The 22,290-nt window shown below is 41.3% G+C and overlaps 2 protein-coding genes across 10 annotated transcripts in view; one reads left to right on the forward strand and one right to left on the reverse strand.

The window, feature by feature from the left end:
- Positions 1-3,340: 3,340 nt before the first annotated feature.
- On the reverse strand, positions 3,341-8,966 carry LOC145238944 (uncharacterized). Its single transcript, XM_080102236.1, has 3 exons — positions 7,154-8,966; positions 5,480-5,583; positions 3,341-4,664 (listed from the first exon to the last, which is right to left on the reverse strand). The coding sequence occupies exons 1-3, from the start codon at positions 7,827-7,829 to the stop codon at positions 4,425-4,427; spliced, it is 1,020 nt and encodes a 339-aa protein (XP_079958362.1). The 5' UTR covers positions 7,830-8,966; the 3' UTR covers positions 3,341-4,424.
- Positions 8,967-12,517: 3,551 nt separating this feature from the next.
- Positions 12,518-22,290, forward strand: part of LOC145237782 (calcium uptake protein 3, mitochondrial-like) — a 32,940-nt gene continuing 23,167 nt past the window's right edge. For all 9 annotated transcript variants that reach the window (XM_080100765.1, XM_080100768.1, XM_080100766.1 and 6 more), the window contains exons 1-2: positions 12,518-12,852; positions 21,968-22,121. In XM_080100765.1, coding sequence (XP_079956891.1) covers positions 12,634-12,852; positions 21,968-22,121 — 373 coding nt within the window. In that variant the 5' untranslated portion in view covers positions 12,518-12,633. The remainder of the gene's footprint in view (positions 12,853-21,967; positions 22,122-22,290) is intronic.

The following is a 22,290-nucleotide window of genomic DNA, read 5'->3' on the forward strand; positions in this document are numbered from 1 at the left end:
TACAGTACCTTTACCATACCAAAAAGTGGACAGTATAATTAGTCGTTCAGGGCAGGGATTGGAAATTGTGCTCCGCAAAACTTATACGCTATTAGTCGCGAAAGACTTGCATGTGTTCATTTAACCACACTTTTTGTCGTATTTTATTGATGGTTACGTCCCCTACATCAAACGCAAGGTCTAAAACTTTTTTTTTTTCGAAACTAGATTTAACATTATCAACTTTTTCTGCCAGGCATAATAGAGTCTATGAACCAAATAATGCATTTCTGGCAAATATATAAAAATATATTCGTTTGAAGAGCACCGTTCAGTTTGTACATTCAACTATGTTGCAGTACTGATGGCTCAAAAGTAAAACACTTAAAAAAAGGTTCCAGATCTCGGACTAGTTTTTAGAATTGAGAACCACGGTTGTAGGTCGGGTCAGTCTTTTCGGAACGGGTTGGGGCTTAAAGCGGTTTATTTCGAGCCTGACTTTGGACTATGCTTTATTTATGTCGTAACCTTGCGTTGGTAAACTATACCTTTCAGGCATAAATCGGGCTTTTTAAACAAAATTTCAGGACCGTTCGGGTTTTGCGTTTGACCTAAAGGGGGCACAGGTCCTGAAGGTTATTAGAGGGGCACGATCTATGTAAAATTGAGAACCACTGTACTAGACCAGGGGTGTGCAACCTGCGGCCCGCGGGCCAAATGCGGCCCGTCGATTAAGGTTGTGCGGCCCGCGGAGACTCAGAAAATTTCTAATATACTGGCAAACGAGTCCAATTATTCTACATTTTTGAGCATATTATTGCGCCCGGTGCTATTTTCTGCGATCTTGCAAAATGTGGTTAGAATCAAACGCTACTTAAACTTGTAGTTAAGCATTTGGGTACGCAACAAAGTAAAATCACCTTGTGTTATATAAAGGTGCGGCCCGCGATCTAATCTTGGCAATTGTATTTGGCCCCACAGTGACAAAGGTTGCACACCCCTGTACTAGACGATACCGGATTATTGAGAAACGTACGAAAAACATGACTTGCATTTTCAACGTGACACCAAAAGCCTCTCAATTGATTTACGATACTCTACGAAAATACATTAGTGGAAATTGCCACATATAACTTATATTCATGTGACGTGCGGTTGCTTTGGAGGAGGTATTGGCTACAGACAAGATTGTTCAGGTAAATGTCAATAAACGAGCATTTGAACTGTGAAGGTCATGAGATGACAACGGTAAGCAAACCCGGGGGCCAAATAATTGCGGCTGCTTTATGGGTTACCAGTAAAACCGCACAAGCCTGATAAAAATAAACGTTCGGAAACAATAGGCTTCCTTATAGAATTGTGCTTGTTTTGTGGCGCCGGGCTAAACTTGGAAAAGATTTATGAATTTACTATGTATCAACTACATTTGTTTAGGCACCTTTCTCATTTCCGCCTATTGCAATTTTTATAACTTGATCCCTTTGAAAGATAGAGAAATGCCTCAATGACAAAGGTTTTAAAATCGTCCTTAATCTTGTTTACAAACAAAAAACTTCTAAAGTCCTCCACCGTTTTTAGATACATATATATTTTACCAAAGTGGTAGGCATCACCAGTATCTTTTTCAATTAGAATCTTTGCGTTTAAAATGTTCGTCTTTTGCTTGTGTTTTCCCCCTGGGCCTGCAATTATTGGGCAGCATCCAGAATAGGTCGTATTTAAGACATTCTCGAAAACCAAACAATAGTGTTTTAAACGTAGCCTTATAATTAAGATCTTCTTGCAAATTAAGCAAAAGACCGCGACCATCCAGGGTCATAAATTCGTGATTGCAGTAAGTAACTTACCAGAGTAGGATATGCCCTTAAATCAAAGTAAAACCTAAATGTATTTACAGTATTAACAGTTCAGCGACTGATTTGAGGTACTTGCTACAGAAACCAAAAGATAAATACTATATTGGGTATATTACAGCAAATTGTGGTATTCATGACAAAAACAAGCCAGTTATCACGACATACGTTCGCAACGTAAAGTAACTGGTTGCCGTTAGAAACAGTAATGCACCAGGTGGCAGTAAAGAACACTTTTTCGCAACTGAATTTCAAATTTATTACTTCGTCAAATTTTGTTGTAACTTCCGTTGGATTTTGTAGACAAACGCAACACAGGAAATAATTTGAGGGCTCGAATTACGCCTACACACAAAATACCACCCTTTAAATCACGAACAAGTTATTGCGTGACGTTAGTCTGGATTATAATGAGTTTTCTCAAAGATTTCATATTTCCGAGTTTGACCACAGCTTGTAATATGATTTTCGAATCACTGGCTTTGTATTTGGCTTAGAATTAGATTTTGAAGACCAGACAGTCAACAGCTGTGCAATTCGCGCCACTCCTATCCTTAACGGCTAATTTTACGACCGTACGCAACATGGCACATTGTGTTGGACATTTTGAGCGACGCATGTCCATAGTCGCACTTACCAAGGCGTTCCTATTGTAAAAGTTCTGGATCGCTTTCCAACTTGGAATTATGTGACCACAACTACGTTCACATTACGTTCAGGAAGCTGCCACCCTCTTACGGACAAAATTGAACAAGGAATTAGCACCTGCTGGGTGGTTCGACAGGGCATAGTTTGAAGTCTAATGCGTTTTTGATAGCTCACAAATAATGGATACCGTAAGAATGATTTGACGTTTTTGATATTTCTGCCTTGCATAACTTTAACTTCAACTTGCGTCAGTCATGGATTCATGACCTTTTTACCTACAGCGGTGTAACATAACTAGTGTACATCAGTCCTCATCCGGGCCGTTGAGGTGTAAGGACGGTTTGTGATTTTGACCACAGAGGCTAGGCCAGCGTTTGTCATTCGGTTTTCTGCAGCGAATTTCTTTGTGTATGTTGTTGTGGCAATATATTCGCAATGAGTAAATTACCTAAAAACACTCAAGGTCCTATAATGTTTTGCTGAGATACATTTTTAGCTTCAATAATGTGTTCATTATGGAGTAAACTCCGTTATGTTGTAAATTAAAAAGTTTGAGAATCATTAACAGATGTCAAGATAAAAGATACTCTTTTTTCTCTATAACTGACGAAGACATGTTGCATTACTCACAAAAGTGTCCTGATCCCGTCAGTTATAAACTGTTGCATTTGGATCTCCAGAAACAAAACAACTTAAGTAGCTTTCTCAACATAAACTTCAAAAAGATTTATTTCATTTGATAGTAATAAATCTTAAGTGGCCTAAACCCCTTATTAAATCTTGCGTGGCTATAGATGTATTTCTACAACTGTTAGCATATGTGATCTAATACGAAAAGATCTTTACTTGACACAAAGGTATGTTTTGATCATCTTTGTTTTATTCGTCACTGCATAAACGAGACAACGAGCTTGGAAAAGTAAACGACAGCGTATAAATATCTTAGAAAACGGTCAAGCGCGCGAAACAAAGTCACAAAAAATGGGGATGGCGAGTTAAAAAACACACGCGAGTTTGCAGGGGAATATTGAAGCAGCAGCAATTCAGAAACTATTCAATTGTGCGGAGAAAAAAGCAAAAAAAACGACAACATTAACAAACGATAGCGTGAAAAACAGACGTCGCTGCAAGTAGGGCGATGACAGCCCCGCTATTCATAAATATAAGCAATAAATAACGAGCGTATCAAACAGCTGAGTCGAAAAAACGGCTTGCGAGTGCAATAAAAGTGCAATGGAATGGTCTGACTAGTACACGGCCGTGCTGGCAATGATAATGGCAAATGTGCGGTTTTAATCATGCTTTGTAGGTGGAAAAGCGGCAAAAAAAACAAAGTCCGCTGTCAAAACAAGAGTGCTCTGTATAAGGTGCTGTGTGTGACGTGCGTGTGGTAAAAACTCAGCTTGCCTTGAACAAACGAATGGTCTCGGCCGACTGATAAGGTTTAAGTCGTAATTAGGCTTTCGTGATAATACACAAGAACTGTGTGTTGGTGATATTTAGGTGCGCGGCCGCAATTGCGAGCCGAAGTCGAGAGGCATTCCGTGCGGTGCGGGGCTAATAAAGTCGGAGTGCAAAGCGGATCAAAGAAACACACAAAGTTAAGGCGATTGAAGACTTGAGGCCTAGATGTGGCCGCGTCGGTGGTGTAAATATTTAGGCAATTCAAACCGCGGCGCAAACGCTGAAGTTGATGCCGATGGGCACCGACGAGACTCCAGCGCTGAACCGCGGCGGGTAACACTGTAAAAACATGCGACAACACAAATGTATTGCTTGATATTTAGTCCGTGACTTGAATCTATCTTATTCATCTCATCTTCTCTTCTCTTTCCCTCTAACGTTCTTTCCTTCTCTTCCTTGAGACTTCATTTTTCTTCATCTGGTTATCGACATCCACCTGAGCTGCCTCGTCGCTTCTGGATTTTAGAGTTAACGACGGAGTCAGTAGAGGATCCCTTGGTACAATGAAGGCACCCGCTCGGGGTCAACTGCACGGGGTAGGAAATGGGTTGATCGGTGGTTGTCGTTGATTCGGCACCCGTGTCGTGATCTGTGTTTGCGTCCCAGCGACACGAGACAGGGCTTAGTTCCGGCGCGATTCGTATGGCGTGTCGACGAGTAGGTGTTATACCAGTTCTCTTGAAGCTTCTCGCGAAATTTGCAATCCTCGCATAGCCCGTCCTATAGAGAAAACAACATACGTTATAGCACAACTGTCGAAAATGAGCATTGAAGCACGTTTTGCCATGCAGGTGCCACGCTAGCGTTGAAGTGCTCCGTGGCGCTTACGCAAAAGATCCGATACGCCCATCGGCTTTCGAGAGGCCTTGCTCTCCGCACTCGACCCCTGAGCGAACACTTGGACGCGCTGCTGACTTAATCGAGTCGCGGGTTTTCATTCAGGACCCCTGCTTTCGTGGGAAAGTCCAGAGAGGACTCCAGGGCGTGAACGGAGTGATGGGTTAGGCGGGGATCAGATTACATCGGAATTGCTACATTTCTGATCGTTTTTATCGGGGGTCGCTCTTGTAACGCGTCAGAGGGCGGACAAAAAGTTTAAATAGGGTTTTGATTTGTTGCTACTCGAAAGGACCGCTAAGACAACAAAGCGCTCGGTTCTTGTAGCCGCGCGGACGATGTTTATATAGAACTGTGAGAAAGTCGCATTCCTAGGCCACTGGAAGGTCGAACTCATATCGCACTGGCCCGCCCTCGTTAACACAGGTAATTAATATCCGCCCTTAATAATTTCGATACAGGCACTTGATCTTGCGGGGGTAGGCTTTGAAGCGGTTTAGCTGGCCGGTTTGATTATACACAGCTAACGCGCGTTTCTAGTTATCAATGTAATCGATATGGCTCGCGCTAACTGGCAATGATAACAAGTTGCCAGGCTTTCAAGTGGCATGCGGCACATGGACACAACTCGACCGTCGCTTGATTAAGACCGTTAATGTCTGGCTCAGTGATAAGAAAGCAAAGGTGAGTCAACTTACCGATCCGTAGAGTCTACCGCGCGAGTCCATTGCAAGGTAGAGTCCGCTCACGACGCCTCGGATGCTCACAAGTCCCACTCCGACTGAAATGAATTCCAGGATCGCTGCGATGAAAGGAGACGCAGTGTTTAACAAAAATTACAAGCGAAATAAGATCTTTATGACGTCAAAGGGTACATGATGCTCAGGTGGCAATTGAGCCCCAGAAATCACAAACATTGCGAGGGCACTAAGGACAACCGAGCCAAACTACACGCCAAAGGAATGCTACGCTCGTCTTTCGCAATTATACGAGCAGTTATAATTCGCACAAACAACGAGACGCTGCTGAACAACAAAACTATCGTGCTACGAGCAACCGCGAAAAAACGGCTTGTGCCAACATTACTTGGGCATTAGGGTTTGGATCTCCCGGCGATGCGACGCCAAGAACACGTGTGAAAACGCCCAGCTTGCCTTCGCTGTTGGTGATTGGCTTAGAGACGCAGCGGTTTTGAGCGCACGGGCGGTTAATGGGTCCGTAATGAGCGACAGGGGTGAAATATTCTCGGGTATGTTGTCCAACTGCTTGCTGGAGGTGTGATCGCGCGAAAACGAGCGTGGTTGGTTTGCCCTAAGCGGTAACAATGCTCCAATTCGAACACTAATTGCTTTTCATAGACAAAAGAGCGTGGCGTGTATGCATCGCTCGAATGCAACTAATCACCTGTACTTATCTGTTGTAATTATCGAAATATGACTGTCCCGAGAAAGTAACTGTTGCCACGATGACCGCGCTGTGAATTGAATGAGCCGGGGGGCGGTGTCACTAATTTGTCGCCGTTTAGGAGCTTATTTGCGCCTCGTAGACTGGTAATTTGCTGTTTTGTGTTGGTACGAAAGTGCGCCGACTGCTGACGCAGGGGCATCGCGCTGCACTATCTTTATGGCCAGTGGCGTCGCTTCGAAACATCTGTTCATCGAATTAATATTCGCACCAAGCGCGGTTTCATGACACCGGAAAACCTCCATAAAGGCATTTACGCCAATTTGCCATCACACGCAACACGAACGACGCACGCTACCTAACATATAGGCGTTTTGGGAACGCTACAGTTCCATCCATCATTTCAACGTCGTCAGTTATAGATTTGCACCGAACCCCCGTTTATCGACGTTTCCCACGACATTCCTATTCAATAAACGAGCCACGCCACCCAAAATTTGTCTGCACGTCCATTCAATTCTACACGAAGGCGATTTTTTTAACCAAGCAAACAGTGCGAACGCGGATAAATTAATAGTATGTCACCACGCCCTGACTTCGCTGAGATATAGCCAGCTCCCTGGACAAGGTATTTGCAGGATCCAGAGGCCCCGTTGTGGTTTGCGTCGGCCAAATATAGGGCGCGATTAAAACCTGTGTCTGCTGTTTCGCTACAATAAAATTCTTTGAAACGCTGCCGCCCGCAATCGCGAAAATCTGACTGCAAGGCGTGCAAACAGTCATTAATACGAGTACCGGGCGATATTTACGGCTGTGCAAGCGGTGAGCTTATTGGGTACACACTTTGTTTTGCGCCCGACGAACAGGCGACAATTGCTTGTCTTTGCAGAATGCGCTAAACACCCTATCACTATTCCAGACCACTATGTGTTATTAACGTAAAAAAAATTTTGAATATTTTAACTCACCATGTTCTTCGTGGTCTGTCCTCGTCGAAGTCACCCGACCGTCTTTCATAATTTGCACATGAAATCCCGTACTGCAGTACATTTGCCTCCTGCGCAGGACTCCGGCCATTTGCGGTGAGAGTTGAGAATTTCGTTTCGTTCGTCGCGAGCGCTTTGCGGCTTTTGGCGACGGTCTTGAAGAAATTTTGGTTGTGCTGCTTTTTGATGTTGTCACTGACGATGATGCATCGACAGCCGTTTCGGGTCGGGTTGAACGTTGGCTTACGGTACCTTTACTTGAACCAGATGCGGTGAAGGCGTTGTTCTCCATTTTCTCCAGTTTTGTGTCGATTTTATTCCAAGCTAAAGGGTCTGGAAGACGGTCATGTACCATTGGTACACTGTCAGGCACTATTGGCTGCGGTCGGCTGACTTGAATAGGGTTTCCGTTCTTAAGCGGCCGCATATGCGTTTTCCTTCGAACCTCGGGATCGACGGATCTAACTTCGCTGGCGGGGATTCGGGACATCGATCCCCGTAGTGCGAACGACGGGGTCTTCTGCTCTGAGTTGCCGCCTCCGGTAATCCTCCTAGCCCGGGATAGCACCGCAAGCAAAAGCGAGCTAATGGTGCCAGTGGCTGATTCCACTGATTGTCCGGGGTAGCTTTCCACCCCAGTTGAACTCAAAAACGACATGACTGTTCAGTTGAAAAGGTAAACTTCGTTTAAAAATGTAACTGAAAAAACACTTTTGCTCTGTCAGCTCTTGGCTGCGCAGCGTACGATACAGACTGATTGAGAGTCGTGTGCTCGCTGAAGATTTTGAACTCAGCTGGATGCCGATTAGAAAGAAGGCGGCTGCTTCAATGGACGCCTCCGTCGCTTTGTTGGCTGTCGAACTTGACCGCGTGCGAGAGCAAGGTAGTATCTCTTGGTCGTGTTTGATTTAATGAAAGTCTTATCTCGCTTTCAGGGTATTAGACACCAAATGCCGATCTCATTAACAGCAAATTGAACACGCTTTGGGTCTGAAAAAAGAAAACAAAATGGCCTTATTGGTTGCACGTTCTGCATGTTACGTGAACACAACAGTCTATTGCCAACGGCAATAAATATTTTCTGGTCCTCTCGAACTGCACAATGTATTTTCCCAAATGTTACACTCCCAATTTATGTTGCTTCGGTTAAATTGCTTGTATGTCTCAGAAATTGGCTGAATATATAATAAAATGCCTCCGAAATGGCATGTAGCGGGCAGATAGAAAATCAAAAGTTGACTTTAGGCGTGGCCTTAATTCTTACTCTGACACCTCGTCGACACCGCAAATACACCTCAAGCCGCCCACTTACATCTCGATTATTTCAGCTGCAACTGATCTCTGCTGGGTTCAAACACTACCACCATGTCGGCTAATAAAGGCCTTTCGAGTGCTTGAAAATAGCCAAAAAGCCATTCAAACTCTAGTAAGGTATCGGCAGTTGCCTGACATGACCACTCCTTGTCAAATTAGGCGACCGGAAAGGAGTAACTCGTCGTCCGTCGCTATTACACTGGCAAATATATTTAATGCTACAAACCGGTGTATTATTTTCTACAATCCACGCTCTGACTCAAGTGCTACCACCTGCCTAAAGATTTTTTGCATGCTTTTTACCAATAAATAGAACTTTGTATGTTGCAAACGTATATTTTTCTACCGACTTATTAGCAAACGTCCTGCACATTTTTGCTTTGGTGCAACCTGATCTGAATGACACATACATTTCTAATTTCTCATTATCATTCCATTGATTTCACATGAAGTTAGGAACGCCATGAGCGTTCACGACTGATCTGTGACTTTCCATGATTGGGGCACGATAATAAAAGGAAGCGACTTCGCTTTCGGTGAACGCACACTTTTTCAAGCTGCCCACTCGTCAACTTTTTTCTGCACAGCGGCCGACGTCTCATTAAAAGACCTGGCGAAGACCTCGTCGGTATAGGGCACGATTCGCCCTTTTTCTCGCTCACCCGCTGCTATTGTTGCATTGTATACATTAGATTTTTAATCTCTGTGTATCGCCTTCTGACCGCATGCGTTCGGGATTAAACGGCAAATATTAGCGAATTCTCCACATTGCACTTTCGCCCACGAGCACTGCACGACGCCTCGTCAAGCGCACCGGCTGTCAATCAAAATATACGTGGCACCAACTATGCCCCACATGCATATGCGCAAAAACCATAATTTTGACACTGTGGCCCAAAGGCACGTAATTTCATTTTAAAATTTAGCCTTTTAAACTTTACAATTTTCGCATAGTTTTAAAGCCAAGAAACACAGATTCTAAGCAGCTTATAATTTCGAGTTCCTAAAATCAGCGTAGATATTTCAGTTTATAACTTATATTGCCACTGCAGAATTTAGGGTCCCCTATCCCTCGGCCTAGACCCTTGTAGGGGTTTAGGATAGAGAAGTTAACCCTTTTGCTGCCTGGTCCGAACTGGCTAAATCAGTAACTGGTCGTCTATTTTATACTAAAACTTCGGAAGCGGTTGGATAATTTTTGGGTGAGTCGAATCATGATTGTCGGGGATGCTTTTTTAAGTCGCCTAGGAAACAGACGCCTTATGCATCGCTACAAAGTGTGAGTGCTTTTCCGTTGTTTTGGGCCTTTTTGGGTGAATCACGTATTCTCACTACAGGTGTACGAGTCTTCACGAGGCCCAGTTCTTCCCAGTATACCAACCCAGCGTCTTTCGCCCTTGATGTGATAATGTTCCCACCCATAGTCATATCACTTCCATTATGACGAACAGCGAGAGTCGACATTTTGCCGCTTCCAGGGCGACACGATGAAGGCGACAGAGCATATCATCAAAGCACCCAACCTAGCAAACATACGACGAGCCACCCAAACCCACATAGGTGGTGATCGACGTGTTTGTATTTACCTTCCCTTACCCCAATACGCTAGTACCAAACTTGTCCTTAAATAGGCGCTCTGCTAAGGTAGAGTTTGATATGAGGTAATGGGGGCTGACTGTGGGTTAACTCCGTCACCATGACGCAGAAGTTTTCTCATCACTGCGACGCGCCGTGGTTACGTTACGCACAGCGTTACATTCCGTTCTCCCCGTTGGTCGAGGAATTTTACAGCGCCGGGAATATTTTTGATGAAATTAGTTTATCGTTACGTGCGAGAGTACTCAAATCGTGACAGCCGACGTAACTGAAACGCAAACAGACTTGGTGAGGTGCCTGAAGTCAGAGCTGGATTAGGTGGCCAATTGCCGTGAACAGCAAAGTGAATCATGATATTCGCAAACAGCATATTGTGTGAGACCTGGCTAAGCCCTTCACTATTGCGTTCCTGACGCGTTCCATGTCGGAATTCAACAACAATTGCGTAGAGAATGTCGTTTTGACGTCGCGACACAAGCTTATGACACGTTTTGCTGACGCAAGCATTTCAATGCCTGTTTATGAAAGTACGGCTGCTAATGCTGTATAAAATATTAAAAATATGAGCAAAAATAGAGTTTTCAGGAGGTAAAGAGAAAGCCGCGGAAACCAAAGGTCCGAAATATGATGAGCTTAAACTCTAAACGATCCCGGGGCCACCAGCGCTGACATTTGCCCGGTAGAGTTTATAACTGAGCAGTCGGTAGAGGTAAAATATCGAAGCTTAATGAAAGAGGGCCTTTATTTTTTGTGAATTGATCATCATACTTGGTAATGAGGCAAAGCGAAAGCGCAGACACACGGCTTCACAGGCATTGCTCAATCGCCGCGGCGTGTTTGCCGAATCGTGTATAATGGGGCGAAGTGGTAAGCGAAGTATTTGTCTCCAAGTTAACTTCCCACAGCGTTGCCAGCCATACACTTGGAGTTGTTGGCCACGCGCCAGCTGGCAACTTGACACTATCACTCGTCGCACCCGAGTTTGTTTGCACCATTTCGGCCTGTCCACGTACTTGCTATTAGACTTGTTTATCCACTCCGACACGGGCTAAGGGCATCGCGTTTAGAAATACTCCTGAATCGCGGGCGCGTGTGTTTATTTGATCTTCTACTAGCGGCATCGCTGTTTACCAACTCTCCCGTTCGCAATCCCCATTTCAACGCCGCCTTGATATCTTAGGCTTCTAATTTGCGATCAATGCACTTGAAAGGACTCAATGTGTTTTGAACAGTTTTAACTAACAACAGTCGTTTACAGGTCAAGCTACTATAGCGCACAACACACGGTCACCAAGTACAATGACATTAGCAAGACACTATAATAAGTTTTCCACAACAATGGGTGCGAAATGCGGGTACTGGATTAAGGGTGTCTCAAATCTTTTATCGTATTAGTGATTTTCCCGCTGAGCGCCAGCGATCTGCAGTAACAGGTTTCAAACCATCAATTTCTTTGGTCTGTTGATCGCCTTCACGGCATGAAAGGAATGACACACAAACGCAGATTATCATGTGTCGTGCTTTCACATCATTTTCACCGCCCGATTCGGGTCGCTGCTCTTCTAACCGGCCACTTGATGCTCACTTTCTTCCATGCGAGTTTTAAATCGCCAACGATAATATTTTGGCGAGAAACTTAAGCCACGGGAAATGCGACAACAGCCGTTACACAATCCTTGTCTTGTTTGCCTGCCTGTCTGTAACGCACACATGTTGGTTATCTGATCATATCTACAATAGTCTTCAAATTGATTTCGCTTCCGAACTACGCTTTACTTGCGATTCGAATGTCAACAATTTCGTAATTACTAATTCGGCAAGCTACACTCGGCTTAGTGCGTATGGACAGACCCCTTTGCCAGGAAAAGCGGTTCGTGCCCATCTAAAGATACCATCAATGCAGTGGCGTCGATATTTCTACATGATCTATAGAAAATCTGGCCCATCGCTTTCTATATTTACATTCTGGGGCGTGGGTGGCCTATATCGTTTGTCTTTGGGCATGGTTTTGAACACGTGAACAATATATTTTGTCATTTGTGGCGTTGCCTGGGCGCTACCGTTGAAGGAAAACAAACTGTGCGGCTACTGTCAAAACAATGGCGTAATAGAAAAAAACGATTACCTCATAAAATAACCAAATCTCTGGTAGATTATGAATGTTCAGTTACATGTTTTAAATTGTCTTGTTTGTGCTTTTTTTTTCAACACAAACATTGTGTACACAATAAATCACAAAATATAAAAAGGCTTGTTTCATCAATTTTTGTTCAAAAACCTTTTGGAACATAACACTAAATATTTTTTCGAAAATGGTCTCCAAGCAGAGTAAAAACTACTTGTCGTTTGATAATTCTCAAAATGGTTTAGCCCCCTTTTTAAAAAAATGGATTTCTATGGTTTTGTCCAAGAATTCTGTTTGTAGGTACAAGATAATGCACAGTAACATTGTTATTGTAAATCTAGGTTGTTACAGGCAGATTTGGCTGCAGGGGTTTTGTTATTGTTAACAGTTTTTTCGTGTATGTGTATAAACATTAAACACGGCAAAAATGGCGTTTCGAAAAACCGTTAGATTGGCCTTTGCAAATGCATCGGCGATGTTGGTGTCTCCAACAATGTCGAAAAGTGCTGGAAGAGTTGCTTTGGTTTGCACGGCCTGTGGCTCTGCACTTCTTGCCTATTCAATTCACCAGCAAAGAAAACTCGAAATCACACAAAGAACTTTTCCAATGACAACACTGGTTTCATGTGATGGACCTTCACCCATGGTTAGTACTTTAGCACTTCATCTTAATGTTTTAATACTGAAAATTGTATACAACTGTACATGATTATCAGGGTAGGTTTTATTTCAAGCTGAACATACCATATTGTGTTTTAGGCCCCCAGGTTGGAATATAATTTTAAATTTACAAGATGTGAAAAAAACAACTGTAATAACGCACAGATTTTGGTCAGTTGACATGAACATGTGCTGCAATTTCTTTGGTGTTACTGTAATACAGTAACCAACCCAGGTTTATAAAACAAGTTATGCAGTTCCTAAAAACTGATTTGTGACTTTTAAAATATGTGTTATTGTCCTTGATTGCCAAATTGTTTATGTCAACAAAACAAGCTAGTTTGCGGTTACATAACTGCATAAGCCGCCACTTGAATTTGACATGACTCATATGTGCTGGATATAAACTGTTTCAAGTCTGCCCTAGTGTTATTTAAGACTGACATGTGTTTCTTGACCAAGAATATGTACTTACAGTTTTACTGTAATGTTTTTATTTTGATGAGGTCTTTTTATAGGGTATATATATGATGATATGTGGCATACTGGCTTAAAGGCTTTGGTTAAAAGTCATTTTCTTTCAACCGGTATTAATATTTTCTTGTATTTCTTGCTTTTTACATTTACTGCACTGCATGTAACTGGCAAGCAATAAGTTTCAACTAAGCCTTATAGCAGCTTATACTTGCAGCTAACTGTTCACTGATTTGAATCTAGTTAAACTTCAGTTTGATGACTCATCTTTACCATGATGCTGCATCATGCCGTTTGATTGGCTATTTTATTCCTTGAACTTAAACATTATGACCATATAGTTAATTAACCTCCTCAGAAGATGTTGTGTAATTTGATGGTACAATTGTGGGCGTGTAGGCAAAGGAAGTGTCATTACTGTTATAATGGCATGGTCTAGGAAACTTGACCTTTTCAAGGTGTTAACATGTAAAATTATTACCTTGTGTGTCTGATTGTGGTGAACAAAATGATTGTGTATTAGGTGGGGCCTGTCCTGCACATTTCCACTGAAACTTGTGGTTTATATGGTAACATTCTTTCCGGTTTCTGCATTTTACTGTCCTTCCAATAATAATGAGACCAACAAAATTTTTTTTGAACAATGCTAACGACAGCATGCTGGTAAACAGTGCAAATAAGAATTTAATTTGTAGAAACCTGAACTTTATTAATAAGGAGAATATGTTTCTTTTTTTGGTTACAATACATTGTGATGTAAAAAAGTTGTGACAAGTTGATTAAGACAATTGAACCATTAGAGACTGTATTCACATTCTAATTGCTACTTTGAAGCATGTAAAGGGTGTTGTTATGTAAATCAAGGTAAATTGCTATTTGTAATGGAAACAATTGTTACCGGTAATAGAAACTAAGAAAATTCACATTTACATAAATTTACACTACCTATGTTGTCGTTGAAAAGCCTTTGTAAAATAAGTTATTCATTGGTCTTGTGGGAAAAAAGGTTCCACCGTTGTTAATATGTTATAGGCTAATTCACAAAGAAAAGACATTTAATCCAATTGCCACCTATAGTGTGTATGCCGTTCATTATCAATGTTCTCAATCATTTTGGCCAGTTTGTACCGGTACAAGGTCTGCGGTTTAATTGGTGCCGAGCTTGTTCCTGATTCGTGCCACAAACTACGATCTAATTGCCATCAGGGCCTGTCATTGGCCAGTACAGTGACGTCTTTGCTTGTAGCAAGATTTTTCTCAGACCCCCTCAACTATTCAGTAATTTCTGTTAAGCCGTTAATTTATCCTATGACCAGGTCTTTATTCCACGACCACGTTTCCGCGTTGCTTATCGGTGTCGGACGAGTTTCGTCTCATTTTTGCGCCCACAAAGAGTTCACTGATGCACCGTCTTGAAAAATACATGAGAAAGCGTGTGTGTTCTACAGCAGATAATTGCGCAAACCGAACACGTCGAATTAGGAGAATTAGGCATCACATATGTGCTGTTACGATAATTAATAATGCAACATAATAAAATTGCATTTTTATACATGAAATTACAAAAAAACAGAAATTCACTATGGTTACGTGTTGAAATCCTTGAAAAGCATAGCAATAACTTAGTTTTTTTGGTTGTGAAACCACATTATTGCGTTGATGTTAGTTGATTTCTTAACTTGCTTTTGGTTACAGTTGCTGCAGAAAGCTCTGACAAGGTGGCGAAACGCATACAAAAAACGCATAATCTTTGTAAAAATATGGGCCATTGGTAAAGACGGTTTGTAGGTAGGGACACAAGCGAAATCAACTTGTTTGCAAACGGGTAAAATAACCGCACACCGGCTTTTAAGAAGCACCACGCGCCGTTAAGTAGATTTATCGATTTCACCTTCCGTCTGCGCTTAAATATAGGTCAATCAATACACGTTTTGTGGAACTTTACCATCGTAACACTAACAACACATGTATTCGTATTTTCGTTATCTGCCTTACCAAGTGAAACACACGGTTGTCATTTTTTTCATTTTGTGAAGTGGAACTTTTGTTATTTTCAACCCTGAGTCTATCAAGATGATTTTCATTTACAATCTTTCCAAAAAACTAAAATTACCAACTTTAACATCATGGGAATATTGACATCAGGCCATGGAACTTCAAAATGATGATGGAACTCCCCATAAAAAATTCCCCCTCTTTGGAGCGTAAATACCCACAGGTTAAGAACCGCCCGGATTTGTGTGTATGAGGCTTTTAGACAATTTTATTTTCTCTCTTTGTAATTAAAATTAGCCGCACATAATAATGCCTGACATAAATGTGTCAAATCCCGTGTATCTTCGCCATAGTGCGGCACGAAATTCCTTTCGTCTCACCTCTGGCATTTTCAGTCTCATTTAATATCGGTCTGATAATTTTTCTTGCAGTGGAATATGTCCAGTTATTATACCCTGTCTTAACGTCTACACGGGTCCCGAGGAAATTTGATTCATTCGTTTCATGTGGCGTTTGGAAATCCGATAATTTTTAAAAACGTGTACTTACCGCACGTAAGGTTCACTGTCCCATCAAACCCGTTTAACATTGCCGCAAAGCAATCCGACTGAATTTAGACCCGCCCTTTTTATCAACAGATAAAAGTTTTTCCAAAAACACTGTTTGTCAATTTTTCAAGATATCGAATTTAACTTTATATTATTATGGGTCCCCTTCCCTGAAGGGGACACATATTGTTTTTGTCCGTATTTTTTTTTCTTTTTTCTTTTTTTTTTTTTTCTTTTTTTTTTTTCTTTTTTCTTTTTTCTTTTTTTCTTTTTTTCTTTTTTTCTTTTTTTCTTTTTTCTTTTTTCTGTCTAACGCTGGTTTGTAACGCTCGTTTGGTAAAGAAAGAGTGCTTCAAATTTATTCAAATTTGGACATATGTTAGTTATTAATCCAACCTTGATCCTCCAGAAGTTTGACCCCGAATTACCCAGCGGCTCACCCACAGGCCCCCGAAACGTAAAATTTTTAACGCTGGTTTGTAACGCTGGTTTGGTAAAGAAAGAGTGCTTCAAATTTATTCAAATTTGAACAGATGTTAGTTATTAATCCAACCTTGATCCTCCAGAAGTTTGACCCCGAATTACCCAGCGGTTCACCCACAGGCCCCCGAAACGTAAAATTTTAACGCTGGTTTGTAACGCTCGTTTGGTAAAGAAAGAGTGCTTCAAATTTATTCAAACTTGGACATATGTTAGTTATTAATCCAACCTTGATCCTCCGGAAGTTTGACCCCGAATTACCCAGCGGTTCACCCACAAGCCCCCGAAACGTAAATGTGTGTAACGCTCGTTTGGTCAAGAAAGACACTGTAGGCAGAAGTACCAAGAGAGTAACTCACTGGTTTGCGATAGCGGGAGGGCTCAGCTTGACGTCGGACAGACGTTTTACGAGACTTCGTTTCGGTGATTAGAAATCAGCTGTTTTGCACAGCAATGCTAAGTTATCACTCACATTTTTAGTTTTGGCGAAGGTTTTACACCTATAACGTGATTTAAACCTAATAAGCGTGCTTCGGTTTTTGTACATGTCAAGCAAAACTTTGTTAATCAAAGTAAAGATGAAAAAATAAACTTGACTTTTTTGCAAAATAAATGTTTTTTTTAAATGCTCGTTGTCAGGGTGGCCGCCGCATGATCACGGGTTACTTAAGGTTAACTAGTAGGTATTACAAACACAGTTCAGTACTTTCTTTCGTCATAACGTAACGTTTTTTTGACAATCAATTTAGGAATCAATACTCAAGGCATGTATAAATTAGGCTTAACGGTATTGTTGAACACTAAGGACGGCGTGCTATTGAAAACGGTGTCAAAAGGTGAAATAGTCGTTTGGCGTGTGCACCCTGAGAGGTTACTACAGGTCAATGGTACTTGTTTTGCGAAACAAAGTTAAATGAAAAACAATTTGTTATGACAATATCTGGTTCAAAGCAAGAGATTAAATTAAAGTATTTGTTACGTTTTTTTAATGTTTTTTGTAATTACATGACAATAATAGTGCAAAAAGAATACGAACAAATTTTTTTATTGTTGGGTTGATGCTTTCTAAAAATTTGTCCTTAACAACCTAAAAATCACCGCAACATTTGTTTACTGTAAATCTGCACAAACACGCGTGTGGGGACCCATTAGTTTTTGTTTACAAAAACAATCATATGTGTAGATCAAATGATGTGTATAGTAAATTGGTAAATATCATGTAGAATATATAAAATGGAAGTATATCAGAAAGCCACTCTTCTAGTTCTATTTTATATTATGTTCGTAACTGTGCGTTTAATAAATATTTTTTTTGGAAAACTTTTTTTTATAAAACGCTGTTATACTTTTTCCAAAAATCCTGGATTGCATTTGTCAAGAAAGAGTGCTTCAAACTCATTCAAACTTACACAAATGTTAGCTAGTTATCCAAAGCTTGACCCTGGATAACCCAGCGGTTCACCCACAGGCCCCGAAAATGTGTTTTTTTCATTGTTCGCCTTTTTTGTGACTTATGCAGCCGATAATGCACACAAAAAATGAAAAAGTGTGCATCAATTGCCTTTAACCCTTCTTCACACAAACCATTTCCAAGATTGCTCACTTGCCATCATTTGAAGTGTAAATTTCTGACTCGTTTCTTAACATGTATCGTTTGGGTTAAACACCTCTAATGGCTCTGATCATAACACTAATATGATTCCAAGAACGTGAGGTCACTCATGTTTACAGAAGAGACGAGTTGTGTTCCCATGACTTACCTGTCTCTAAACGATCCAATTCTCTTGATCTTGAAGCTGAACGGACAGGGAGTAGATTTCTGTGATATGGAAAATTAATGTGGGAATGCTGGCAATTGAAATGCAGTAATAGGGCGCTTTATCCTCGCTTGGTTGCATTGAAGGAGTGGTATGTCTTACGAATAGAGATTCCCATCGTGTAAAGCTATTTCAAACAGTGCCACTAAGGTATGACGCACAAGTGAGTGTTGAAATGATCGAATGCCGTCTCGTGTCGACGCGAATTTCACCTAAAATTTGCACAGGCTTGTATCACTGATCAATGGTAATTCGTAGCTCTTATGTCAACTCCGTGATATCTTAAAATGTTTATTGGACTGTGAACCTGCGATGAACCGTTTTTAATGACTTTGTGCTTGTCCTAATTCGCCAGGCCTGTTTTTGTTTGTGTTTTTTTTATATGTCTGACTTCACGTATATTGAATATCATAGTTGTGGAGTCGATTACACATTTTCCGGGGCCGGCATCGCTCTACAATTTTGTTTCGACTTTGCCACTGACCCCGCAATATTCAAATATCTCCTACCCCACAACCCTCTTCTATATTACTTACTCATAAATGTTAGCAACGTTGGCGCTAACGTATTTCACAGCAAATTTCCAGCAAGATCCTACGGCAGATGCAGGTTTTATAAGCAGTTGGCGTATTTTGACCTGCTTTACTCTTTTAAAGAAACTTTTAAAGATTTGTGTAATTTTTTGTGAATATTATATTGTTATTTTGTAAAGTGACAAATGACCTTGATTCGTTGTGCTTTGCCATTCACAATAAAGTTAGAGCATCAAAATGCGTCAGTATTACGGTATTTGCTTTGATAACGCTCGTAGTGGGAAGCTAATCAATTTGTTTACTGGCTTAACGTTAAAACCTGAAGTTTGTGAATTCTTCTCAAAATAGAATCGACCCACGGAAAACTGTTACATTGCAGGCGCGCCCGGGCAAAATCCCGGCCAAAAGTTCGTCCTGTTGTGTTGCGCTTTTCGGTGACCAGGAAAGATGCGTATCGCGTGGGATTAAGCTACAAACGTAAACACTCAAAGCTCTTGTGCCGGGTTCACCGCTTCACGGGTCCCCGCGTTTGTGACTGTTTGTTTATCGATCGCCTAACGAGGCTCTTTCATGCGACTTGTTCACGCAGGCGTCAACGAGATGGATGGCCGGTGGACGGGCCGTCGCTTGCAACGCCTCTTGTCGTGGCTTTGATGGATTGCGCTCGCTTCTGTTTGTGTGTTTGTTTGTTTTTATTGTACTTTTTCCATACCCCTTCGAGCGTGCAGCGAATGACGCCGCTGGTTTTGTGTATCGAAACCGGCTTTTTCGTTTTCCCGACGGACGTGTCAATTTGCGTACAACCAAGGAAAACCTTATTTTTTGTGTAAGTGTAGTTTTCATGGATTAATTTCCAACCTATTTGCATTTCAGTTGTCAATTGCTCGCAAACGCCCTGAATAGTCTGGTTTGCGAAACCCGTTAATGAATTGACAAAATGTCGAAAAACCTTGAGGTTTTATTTGGTAAGCGTGAATTTCCTTGACGAATTAGCAACCAATTTGCATTTTCTTTGTCAATCGCTGGCAAACGCCCAAAATACGTTGGATTGCGAAACCCGTTGATGAAATGGCGACAATCCGTATAAGCGTAGATTTTCCTTCACGAATTTCCAACCAATTTGCATTTTCTTTGTCAATCTCCCTAAATACGTCGGTTTGTGAAACCGGTGGATGAATTGGCGACAATGTCCTTCAGGGGCCGCACCCCACTAATAGTCGGTCGTGGTATCGGAATCGCACCAGCATTTGCGGTCAAAACGGGAACAGTTAATTGTGGATGACCACAGCCGGTTCTCCTTTGCGATCGTCTTTGCTCGCGGCGCAGACACCGGCTTGCCTTGGTTTCTGTTCCCCGCTGGTCGCCGATCTATCGAATGCAATTAGCCAAATTATCGACCCGACTTGCGCGCGCAGTATGCAGAAGGTGCAGCTCTTGTGGTTGAAGATTTGGTACCTTGTAGTTAAACCTGAATGACAAGCCTTTGTGGGAAGTCTGTGTTTCAGACAGGTCGCGCAATCTTCCTAATATTGTCGGTCTTTACAAAATGTTTGATCGCTTAGCCGCGCCTGACCTATAGGTAATAACCGGCCTGCGATACTAGTGTAGAAGTCTCCACAAATTACCGGCCACTGTTAAGAGTCGGGTTTTTGCGTGGGCTCTTTAAGTCAGGCGTGATTAGCATATTTTCCCATGATTTTCTGGATTTCAATTCTACTTGCACACCCCAATATATTGGTCACAAATAGGCTTAAACAGGGGCGCAGTTGGATATAAGATACGCTTATTTGAACGCTTACTTGGTGCACACCCCCAAGGATTGGCTTTTCGCATATGATGATTCAGCTAAAATTTGGACGATTTTAGCCGGTCATGATATAAAGTATATCCAGATGTAAACCGCATTAGGCAAGTAACATGAATTTTGTGTGCCTAATGTTACTTTTTGGATGAACACCTTGTCTTTTTAAGCATGCATTTCTATGGCATTTAGACTTGCCTGTTAACCCTCCCAAGTTACGTAAAAGCTAACCACACATTCCTATTGTATCCGATTTCACGTGCCATTTAAAAAACGTGATTGAAACATTAGCTAAGGTACCTGAAGGTATATAGGCCCGGAAGGTAATAAGGCCCACTGCTAATATTTTTTTATGTGCCAGAAAAAATGCTTCCGTTTTGATGTAATTTTAAAATATATATGTACTTAAAATGATTTACAAAGTTTTGGACCTGCAAGTTATATGTAATTGTTATCATGACCAATCCAAATTAAGAAGTGTTTATTTTTAACTTTTTATTATTTTTTGTTAAAATTGGTCGCAAAAATGAAAAGGTTGTGTTGTCGAAATGAAAACTTATTAAGATATATTAGTAATGGGGTCATTTTAGTTTAATTGGAGCATTATCCGATCTGGAAAAAAGAATTACTTCAAATAAATTTTATTACGGTTTTGTTTGTCAGCCATTGCTTGCAATAAGGCCCAACGATCATTTGTCATTTTCTCAAGTGTCTTTTATACTAAAGGCGACTGATATGCACAAAATTTGCTTTTATGCTTTCTTAGGGAGATAAAAAGTCCGAATAAGATGTTTGTGGAAGTAATCTTTCATTTAGTATTTTTGGTTATCAAATATCAAGGGGTCGTTTATTCTTTTTTTTAGTACCTTCAGATTAACAGTTATATGTCTTAGTTAACAGTATGTGTGTAATATGAGTTAATAACGTTGCTTGTTTGAACTTTTATTTGACCGAAGCAAAGTATAAATGAGTCTGATTGGTTTCTAGACTATTTTTAAAAACATGAAAATGTTGGGCTTTATTAACAGCATAGGTTTGTATTAAGGCCCAAGTTTTATTTTTTTTAAACTGTTATCCTACAAAAACAAAACATGCAAACGTCCTCAAAATCTAATGGATGTTTAATATCAACCTCTGCAACAATCATGCCGAATTTGGCCTGGAACGGTTAAATGGTTTTTCAGTTATACGCAATAGTTTTTTAATGGGCCTTGTTAGCTGCAGGTACCTTACATGTCGACCTTCGTATGGCCGTATAAATCCGTTAAACCTAAATTGCACTCACGACTGCCACCTAGCGTAAATCGACTGCTACTACCAAGCATATCTATCAACCAGAACTGTCATTTTTCGGCATGTGAACAAAGCGGGGTAGCGTTATTGATAGCGATAAGGTCTCTGATGGGTTGATTATGTTGATGAGCATATTACACATAGCTGCGTGGTGTTGCAGGCCAAGAACGAAGCCGTGGCCAGGCCGAACCGTGATGTTTATCAGCACTTGAGGGAAAAGCGATTCCACGATTTTGCCTCGGTTGAAGTAAGCGGCGAGTTCTTCATGACGCCCCAAGACTTCCTGGAATCAGTCACCGACGAACAACCAAGACGTAAGTCCAATAGGATTGAATAAAACACTTAATAATAGGGGTGTGAATATTGATGTGGTGTGATCTTTCAAGTGGATGTATTTTCCCCCATCATGCAATTAAAGGTTTAACCAAATGAAATTTTTCGTTAACATGAATAGATAACGAACTGAATGTATTGTGGATAAAG

The sequence above is a fragment of the Phallusia mammillata genome, chromosome 7 (genome assembly GCF_965637545.1).
Source record: "Phallusia mammillata chromosome 7, kaPhaMamm4.hap1.1, whole genome shotgun sequence".
In the NCBI taxonomy this organism is placed as follows: domain Eukaryota; kingdom Metazoa; phylum Chordata; class Ascidiacea; order Phlebobranchia; family Ascidiidae; genus Phallusia; species Phallusia mammillata.